We start from the raw sequence: 9940 nt of genomic DNA, 5'->3' as shown, positions 1-9940 counted from the left end.
CGTATATTTATTATCGTTTATTTATGCTGCGCATTTAGTGCTTAATGCAACTATCTAATTCCAAATCTATTATTCATATAAAACTCGTGCGCGTTATTGCTTGAATGAGACACGGAACGTTAAGCGCGCTTAACATCCGAGATCCGAGTACCGTGTAGGAAATTTGACGAATCGTTAGTGAATAAATTCAAATGAACCAACTCAGTGAGAACGTATTACGAATAAAAAAGCAAATGAATAATGGATCGAATGGAACTTATCGAATTAAATACTTAATTGATAGATACTGCAGCGCGAGTACACGCTCTGTTTTTATTAACTGTCTCTAGGATCACAAATGTTTCCAAGTGTGTTTGAATAGTGCACGGTGTTCTAGGTTTCCCGCGTGCTTTATCCAACGTTAGAGCAAATTCAAAATTAAACGAATAGGACGTTGGCATTTATATTTCTAAAATTTAATTTTTGCAAACGAAACTGTGTGTACAATATACATAATGACAATTACTTGAAATTATTAATCGTTAATCTGACTCTCTCAATTTCCACGTAGCATACTTTTCTCTCTTTTTCTTTCTCTCTCTCTCTCTCTCTCTCTCTCTCTCTCTCTCTCTCTCTCTCGCTCTCTCGAACTTTTGTATGTAAAGTTTTAAGAGAAGTAATAGAGCGAGCGGATGGCAGTGACTGATACTCGCGTTGAAACTAATGGCGCGTGCAGAATGCGGATTCAGCATGACGCGGTCGATAGTAGACGTATGAGGGAACGGGCGGTAGAGTCGGAGGTAGGAGGGTGATGTTTTGTTAGCCACAGGGAGAGACAGGGAGGGAGAGAGTTTGAAGGGCTACCTGCTTGCCCGCTTGTCTGCATGGAGCGTTGATTTTGACAAAGGGTTTAAATGCCTGGCGAGACCGCCCAAGCATATCTAATTCCCCGCACCCCTGCAACTCCGGGGCAAGCCGACGATATCTCAAACTGTGGGGATGCACCGTTGCCCCCTCGTGACAAAGAGCGTTGGCGTAGGAATTGTTTTTCACGACCTAGCCCCTTTTGAAGGGTCATGCGCTTTTAAAGCTCTCTCCGCTTTCCGCGCTGCCAAGCGAGATGCAAGGTCGTGAAAAGAATTTTCGTTCGTGGAGATTCGAGATTGTCTTGCAAAAAAAATAATCGATGTGCGGATTGATGCGATTTCTTAATGATGAGTATTTAGATATAAAATGATTATCATATCGAATCGTAAAATAACAGAATATCTTGGAAGGAATTTGATTAAATGTAAAATTATTTGTTTAATTTTTTATTTTTATTCATTTCGTCCTACGGTTCTCCTAGCTCGGTTTTAACTCGGTTTGAAAAAATTAACTTTAATCTCTGTTCAATTTACTCTTTATCTTTTTCTAATTCTTAAAGTTCAACTCATCAGATTAAAGTTAACCACCTTACATTGGTGGAATCACTTAACGACCGTTACTATTATAAATCTTTTGGTTTTCTATCAGTGATCACTTGTGGTAGCGTACTCGCTTTATTTTATCGTACTTATTTCAGAGGACGAAAGCAATTTGTCATGCTCCGTACACACACGACGATAAGAATTTACATGCAAATAAACCGCACGTACAGGCCTTACGTAAGCAACGCGCTATGGGATAACAGTCCAATAACTAATATTATACTTCACATTTACTACGGATACTAAAGTGTTTTTCTCGTTAGATATAAATATCTAATCTGTCATAAGAACACGCAAACAATATCATTCATCTCATATAATACAATCTCGCAATGTTTTTACGAAGCGATAATTGCATGTTAATAACCTGGTTATCGCATCCTCTGAGAATTATAAGATAACATGAACTTTTTTGCCGCTCTCTCGAACGTTATCATACTTAAATATGAAATCCGGATCCATTACGTAAATATTTGTATTACGAAAAGAAAAAAAAAGATAAAAACGGACTTTTGGCCGAGAGATGAAAGTACCGTATAAATAAAAATTCACGCCTGGGCTGAATAAAATCCTCCGATCTATATTTTTTTAAGTACTTTTCACTTTGACAAGAACTCGCCACCAGCCACGGAATCTTCGACCTTTTTCAATATTAATATTAGGATATTCACAAACTTTTTGGAGGGCTCCTTTTACTTTTCCATTAAAATTTCATATATTATCAAGGTTATCCCACTTTTCATCATTCATCCTAGTGAATTATTAAAAAGATTTCCTTGGAAAAGGACATTTTTCCGAGAAAATAATATTTTTAATAAATAACTTGCTAATTAAAGACGCTTTTACAACAAAAGTATCAGTTATCTAATCATGGAGAAAACGTATTTAGAAAATTGTTCTCAATTCTTTCGCGCAACGTAATGCATTCTTTTCCATGTCATTCGCATGAATTATTATTATCATCTTTTGTAGTTTATTACGAGACTTTGGTCTCATTGGACAGCTACGTAACACTTATCAACAATGAAAAGCCATTTTCTCGTCACGTATCTCGATATAGACGTCCGATAATCACGTCTCGGCCCGAAAGTGACGGCTGTACGAGCGACGTCACGCGTGTGAGTAACGACACAGTGCGAAACAAAGTACAGGATCACCGTTCAATTACGCGCAACGTAATGCATGCGTGCAACGGTAGAACGCACGACAAACCGCAGATCGCTAGGAGACGGGATGCACGGATGTCGGCTCGTCCCAACGACGCGCCTCGTATCCGTATATATCTCCGTGTACACACAATACAAGTATGTGTGTGTGTGCGCGCGCGCGCGCGCGTGCACGAACTGCACATATCGGATAAACACACCCCACGCCGGAGGCATCGCTATTGCCCGTTGTGGAGAGGTCCTCCCCCTCCGGGTAATAACAGTAAATCCCGAGTAATAAATCCCTCCGCCGCGCCGTGTCTTCCTTCCCTACCTCCCCCTCCCCCCCCTCCCCTTTGTCCTTCTATCTGCTCGGGCTCGCGCAGTGGGTGTAACATGCCTGTGCGTATGGATGCCTGTGCGTGGCCTCCTCCTCTTCACCTGTTCATCCCTCTCTCCGTTCGTTTTCCCAACCAGTTTCTCCTTCACGCGAGCGTGCACGTATATACGCGCGAAGAGAAGGGCATGCAATTTCTATCCGCTCGCTCCTCCTCGGGATGGGGTATACGTGTATGACGTGCATTGTTGTAAATTGCTCCCATGCTACGGCCATGCACCTACCGGGTTAATCGAAGACCCCCTTGAACTCCCTTGAACTCGCACTAACGCGACGGGAACCGGAAACCCAGTTGAACGTGCGACGTACCTACTACCGCGCAATTCCTCGGTTGAAGTGATTCGTCGTTGTTGATTCACGTACAAAGTACGTCTCTCTCTCTCTCTCTATCGAGGTCAGTAGACAAAATTCACAACTGCGATTGATAACGTACTGCCGTGTCGTCGAGGAACACTTACGATTGGAACGACGTACGATTGCACGAGCAGCGATTTAGTCTAATAAATTAAGAAGATTTAATATTGAACCAATAACAATCCTTTAGCTAATACCCAGTTATTATAGCCATTATTACGCCGATGCTATCAGCGTTTGGATAGCGGCCAATTGAGCAGAGGATAATGGTATTACATTTGTTATCGTGATTTATACTTTAGTATCAGATTCAAAGTAGTACTTAACTTGACTTCGAAAATAATCCGTGAAGTATCATTAATTATTATGAGTAAGAATTTTTTTTGTTTCGCGTATGTTTGAAGAAAAATATTTAAGTTGTTTGTAGCATCGTCTCTTTTTTTTTTTTCAGTTTCACACGTCGGTTCGTTTTTCCATTTGTACGATAGTAATAATGTGTCAAAGACTGACTTGCGTCAGTTCAGTGTCAAAAGTTTCTTTGTAACTTGCAATTCCGCTTGAAATTTGAAAGATAAACAATATTCCCTTCTGAAGAGAATACATGATAATTAATATATTGAACTGTGCGAATATATCAAGTGAGGGTGGAAGAAGAGAGTTGGTAGGGAGGTTGCTTTATATAGCGTCCTAGGGTTACCGAGTTATGCGAATCACTGACTGTGCACATCAAAGGGATTACCTCGGTAAATCAGCTCCATAATCTCTCCGGACGGTGAACAGTCGATGTACCGGACAGCTGTAGGGATCGATCGATCGCCCGCCACAATTATGCAGTCCGATCAAGGGTATCGAGATAACCTTCGTATACAAGCGTATCGAGCGCGCGATAATCTACCGTCGTACCGTCGACGACGATAATTTTAATAATTAACGGCTGTGCGACTCGGTTGCTAGCTTGTGATGTTCTTTACATGTAATCAGTTTCCGTCGCGTGATATTATTAGACGTGTACTTACCGGCGTGTCATCCAAAGATTCTGGAATGCAGATCAACAAAAAGAGAACTATGAATGAAGAGGTTCTGAATTGATGTTCTGATTGATCTTTAGAGGAGTTTTTATAGGAGTTTGTTGCATTATGGGGGAAAGGTTTAACGTTACCGTCTCTTAAAAACAACTTCAAATTAAAAGGCATTTCTCGTTCAGTTATATACAGCTGAATATGAAATCATACACAGTGCTATAAAGTACTAATTTACAGTAAAATACATGATTACATATTCCGCGTACAGTACTATGTAATATCGTAATATCATGAAATTGGAGCATATACTAAAGTTATTTAATTCCAAGACCTAGTTAACGATTTGCTATCTTTTCCCGCACACATTATATAGTCCTGCGATATAGATACGGAAAATAGGTACTGTAACGTTAAAATTAACTGCACTCGATTCCAAGTTAGCTACAGTATCAATTTTACTTTCCAGCATGTGCATTTCATGCATCGTACATTTACCATCGGTAACTTTCTTGTTTCAGAGAAGAACAATGCCCGTAACAATCGACGCCGACGCGTGAGCGAAGGTGCCAGTCGCGAGAAAAACGAAAAAGATTCGGCGGAATCCACACGGCAGCAAGAGGATCGCGAAAATAAAAGTCCGCCGTCCAGCAAGGTAAGCAATCGTGTTGCGCGGCCGGTGTTGGAAGAAGCAAACAGTGCATCGGGTAGTGCTACGAAACTACGAAGACGTGGCGCCGCGGTAAAGAGCCCGACCGCCGAGCAGGGGCCGGCACAGCATCAGAGACCGGCACGAAGAAGACCGAGGCCAGGAGGCGGCCAAGAAGTCAAGACAGGCGCAGAGGGAGAGTCCGTCGAGCATCATCATCGTACCGGAGCGAGAGCCGACAAGGACGAACGCCTCGGTAACAGATCGGAAGAAGAGGAGGAGGAAGAGGAAGAGGAGGAAGAGCGTCTCGAGGGAGAGGATGAAGGGAGCCCGGAACGCTGCGATCCACTGACTAAGCGGCTAAGAACAAGCCCCGTCGGCAGAAAGCTCAGATCGGAGAGTAGTAAGAGCAAAAACACTGAGGAAGCTGCAGCGGATCGGGCCGCGAGAGGAACGGTGGTGGAAGCGGAGGGAGAGGACGAGGAGGAAGACGACGACGAGGACGACGTCGAGGAGGAAGCGGGGGCGGAAAAACACGACGGGGCCGAACGGGAGGTCGGTAAACTTGAAGAGGACGAGGAGAGCCAGTCCAGGGAGAGGGATAGAGAACCTGAGCCACCACCTCCGGACAAAGTCGATCCCGGAGGCGATCCGGCTTCCAAGGAGGAGCAGCGACAACCAGATAACAAATCAGAATCAAGAAAGGACGCTCGTGCGACCGATTGGGACGCAGATAAGGTCGGCGAGAATAAGGAACAGCAACGACAGCAGCAGCAGCAGCAGCAGCAACAGCAGCACCCACCGCAGTTACTCGTGAATGGATTGCACGTCGATTCGCCGCTGGTCAGCGATAAGACGAATGCCATCCGCGAGGGCAGTCCGTCTGTGCTGAAGTCGACTCGATCAAAGACAAAAGGTTTTGCGGAAGAAACCAGAGATCACGTAGCGGCGGCGGCGGCGGCGGCGGCGGCGGCAGCGGCAGCGGCAGAAGACGATCGCGACGAAAACGCCAGTGAAGAAGAGGTGAGCTCGCAGCGATCACGACGCACAGAGCTGACTACCACCGAGTTAGGCACGGAGGATAGCGTGGGTAGCGTCAGTGGCGTTAGGGCGGCCAGCGTCGAATCGGTCGTCGAGCTGCTGGAGTCGAGCAGTCAGGACTCAGGCTCCGTGCTGGAGAGGCTGAGTCCGTTTAGTAGCAGCGGCGGCGGCGGCCCCGGCAGGCAGAGCAGCCTGCTCCTGGAACAGCAGCGGGAGCAGGAGCGCAATCGGCACAACGAGAGCCCGATCATCCTTGCCGAGAGACTGAACAAGCCGCCACCGCCGATCGCCGGTCACCATCATCATCCTCATATACAATCTTACCACCAGCCGCATCATCAGCAACAACAGTTCCATCATCATCATCATCAACAGCATCACCAGCAGCGTTATTCCGCCAATAGTCCGGTGATCCATCACCATCACCAGCAGCAACAGCAACAGCAGCAGCAACAGCAGCAGCAGCAGCAACAGCAGCAGCACCAGCAGCAGCAGCAGCACCAGCAGCAACAGCCACCGTCGCAACATCATCATTATCAGCTAGCGAGCAGCCCGCATCAACATCATCACCATTCCACCGCTCGCCTGACCCCGTCGAGCCTCCTCGAGGTGCAACAGCAGTCTCACACATCGAGGGGTGGCGATGAGGCCGGCCTCATGGAAGTGGAGGCCGGGGCCGGTATACCTGGAACGGGCGTACTCGTCGGTGTGCCTACGGCGGTCGGTGGTATACGGTCGTCGGGAGGCAGCAGCGGCGCCGCCGGTGTTGCTGCTTACGGCGACAGCGGCTCCGACAGCGGGGTAAGCTCGCTGAAGAGCGCCAGTTCCGGCGACGAGAGGAGCGGCAGCAGGAGCTCGGCGCTCAGCGTCGAGGAGACGACGTCCTCCTCGACGCCGCTGGCCCCGACCGCTGTCGCTGCCGCCGCCGCTGCCCCGGCCAGGATCTGGCACGTGCAGAGCGTCCAGCACACGTCCCTATTGATGGCGCATCCGTCCCAGGGCGCGCCCAACGCCGGCGCTAACGCCGCGGCCACGGCGCCGCCGGTCGGCTATCACAGTCCGGCTCCTCCGAGCCACCACGCTGCCGAGATGCTCTGGAGGCAGTCCAGGACCGCCTACCCGCCGCTCTCCCACACGCTCTTAGGCCCACAACCATCCAGTCCGGAGGAGCTGCTTGAAAGAGAGCGCCACGAAAGAATGCTGCGGTGAGTCGTGCTTTTTTTTTCTTTTTTATCATCCTTCCACGTTCAAACGAAATATTTCTAATCTACGTTTCTACGTTGCAACTTTTCGTAATCAATGTTTTTTATGAAGTGTAACTTCATAAAGTTTCGCAAGGTAAAAGAAATTGCACAAAGAATTGGCAGAGATCTTTTTCTGTAAGATTGTGTTCCTTCAAATTATAAGGAATAGTGAAAAAGAAGTAATGAAACGGATTTCTTATGAGTAAAATACAATATTTAATTACCTCACTAAGGAAAACTGAACATTGGTAGCTAGAAGAGAAATGTATAAAAAGAAATCAATAAGTTTTAATATCAACAAATAGTTTTCAGATCAGATGATAGATACGCGTTCAACTTTACAGAAACAAATTTCTCTCAATTGTTCGTAATCTGTTTTTCCATCGAAAAATAAAAATCTAACGGTACATTTATCAAAATGCTTGAGAGCACAGGCATCGATACGTATCCGCGCAAATTTCTACAGATCGAAAGTAGATCCGCGTCTCGATAAACGGCGCTTTAACAGATTTGACGTTGCATTACATCTTCTATAATCACCTCGGTGAATTGACGGCTGCAACGCGATATATAACGACGATAAAAAGTTTATTTGCCATGGCTACTTTTCCGCTCGACTACGCGCGCTATTAATAGCGCTGCCACATGCACGAGCGATTTTGAGTACGCGCATTATAATGAACAGCAGCGTGACGATGTCATGACTACGTTATGCCAATAATCTAAAACCCCAGATTCGCTTTCCCCGTCGACATGAATTATCCACCGTAATCCGTGACATTTATCGTATCTTTCTTTTGCTCGATTCAGTTCGCCTCGTCGATAACCTCGACACAGAAATGATCTGAAACGTGCCAATATAACATTTCGATCCGACATCACGATTAACGCGAATCGCTACGCTACGAGAAGCGTTTTACCTTTTGTTTCGAGTCCCCCTCGAATATTTCCGAGAAGCAGGCGTTTTCAGGTATACCGATACGTAATTTGCTTGTTCGCGTGTTGTTGGTTTCCCCGCGACAAAACGTTCAGCCGGCCAGTAGGATCCTCGAAGGAAACGAGACTATCGTCCGGCATCGGGGAAGCGAATGCCCGACCGTTGTGGCAGCTGCATTCGACGCTTTCTCGCTGATTCTAGCCGTCGGACTTTCTTTGTCCGACTGCTCTCGCGTGACTACGTCAAGCGTATACATATACTCGCCATTCTCGTTTCTCGTCGTACGCGGGGAGGGCAGACAGGCGGATGCGCCTGAAAAAAAAAAGGAAAAAAGAAAGAAAAAAGAAAAGAGGTGGACAGGACAGGCTCGAGCGTGCATATCCACAGCCGCGCGCGCGCATGACGTGTATCTACGTGCGTTTCCGGGCGCCAGCTGCGAGCCGTTCCTCCGACTTCCGCCGGATTATCGCGATAGAGACGAGGCTCGGCCTGAGTAATCGAGTCATCATTCGCGCGGCAATGCCGACAACGAGGCGGTGACCCGAAACCGTCGCTCTTCGGCTTGTATAAATATAAACCGGTAGAACATTTACCAACACCGACGCCACTGATCGGCATGTGTCGATGACCCTGCCAACCGTGTGCCGCTGTGCCTCGCTTGACCTCACCGAAGGCCGCCCGCTAAAACTTTCGGTATCGTTCGTTTCTGTTATATGCCTCCCCTGATTTCTGACGTAATCGAAAAGCCGGCTGCTTGTTTTTAAACAAGTAAAACAGGTGAAAGTGATAACGCTAAGAGGATCACATTAACATAATTTTTACAAAAGTTAAATGTGCGTGTAGCATTGAATCGCAGATTCGTATACGAGTTCTCTTCTGGGAAAGTTCGTTCTCTTCTAGAATATTACGAGTGCTCTTTGTACGATTATCATAATTGGCAAATCCTTCCCGCGAAGTTCCGTTTTTCAATTATTCATTGTCAAAGTTCGCCGGGTTAGAAAGTTATTCTTGAAAGTAATAAAACTTGTATGTACTTTCCTTATCGATAACAATGGAAACATAGTTCAAGACAGACGTGGACTCGGCCATGACTCCACGTCTGTCTCAATGGTCGCTATGTATCGCTTTAACGATGCATCGATCGAAAGAGGCGACGTGTAATAGGTTCTGTAAATACGGCTGAGTAAAAGTTGGAATGTTTGAAACTAACCCCGGTGAACTTTAGATTACGAATTATTTAAGTGCGAAACTGTTATTGCGACAATGCAAGTCGCATAAATTGGAAGCTATTGATATCTTGGCATTTAAGAAAAGATCAGCTGAAAATATCCGGCCTTAGAGCTACGGTCGTTGATTTTGACGTAGTCGTGAAACTCGGAAGTATTGTTTTTGCTTTTATAAAGAGCGAAATCAATTTCTTATTATACCTCGTTATATTATACGCGTTCTTTGAATGTTTCATCGATATAGCTAACGCTATATCGATATAAATAAAAATCGTCTCTCTCTCTCTCTCTCTCTCTCTCTCTTTCTTTCACGTGCTTTTTACGTGTCATTGAAGCTAATCCTCGCAACAAATCCAGCGACCTGACCCACGGGATGAGTTCAGCGAGCATCTAGGTAGGGATAATTAATAGTCCGTGAACCGAGAACATGACTGAGATATTAAAGCTCTTCTCGCAAGAGCCCAGGCGGAAAAGGGCGAC

At 46.1% G+C, this 9940-nt stretch overlaps 1 protein-coding gene across 3 annotated transcripts in view; it reads left to right on the top strand.

Moving 5' to 3' along the window:
* Positions 1-9940, top strand: part of LOC108752287 (probable JmjC domain-containing histone demethylation protein 2C) — a 331473-nt gene that overhangs the window by 194621 nt on the left and 126912 nt on the right. For all 3 annotated transcript variants that reach the window (XM_018493015.1, XM_018493016.1, XM_018493013.1), the window contains exon 8: positions 4885-7258. In XM_018493015.1, coding sequence (XP_018348517.1) covers positions 4885-7258 — 2374 coding nt within the window. The remainder of the gene's footprint in view (positions 1-4884; positions 7259-9940) is intronic.

The sequence above is a fragment of the Trachymyrmex septentrionalis genome, unplaced genomic scaffold, assembly GCF_001594115.1.
Source record: "Trachymyrmex septentrionalis isolate Tsep2-gDNA-1 unplaced genomic scaffold, Tsep1.0 scaffold6, whole genome shotgun sequence".
NCBI classification, from domain to species: Eukaryota; Metazoa; Arthropoda; class Insecta; order Hymenoptera; family Formicidae; genus Trachymyrmex; species Trachymyrmex septentrionalis.
The sequence above is the reverse complement of the archived record's forward strand: the minus strand, read 5'-3'. Positions and strand labels throughout refer to the sequence as shown.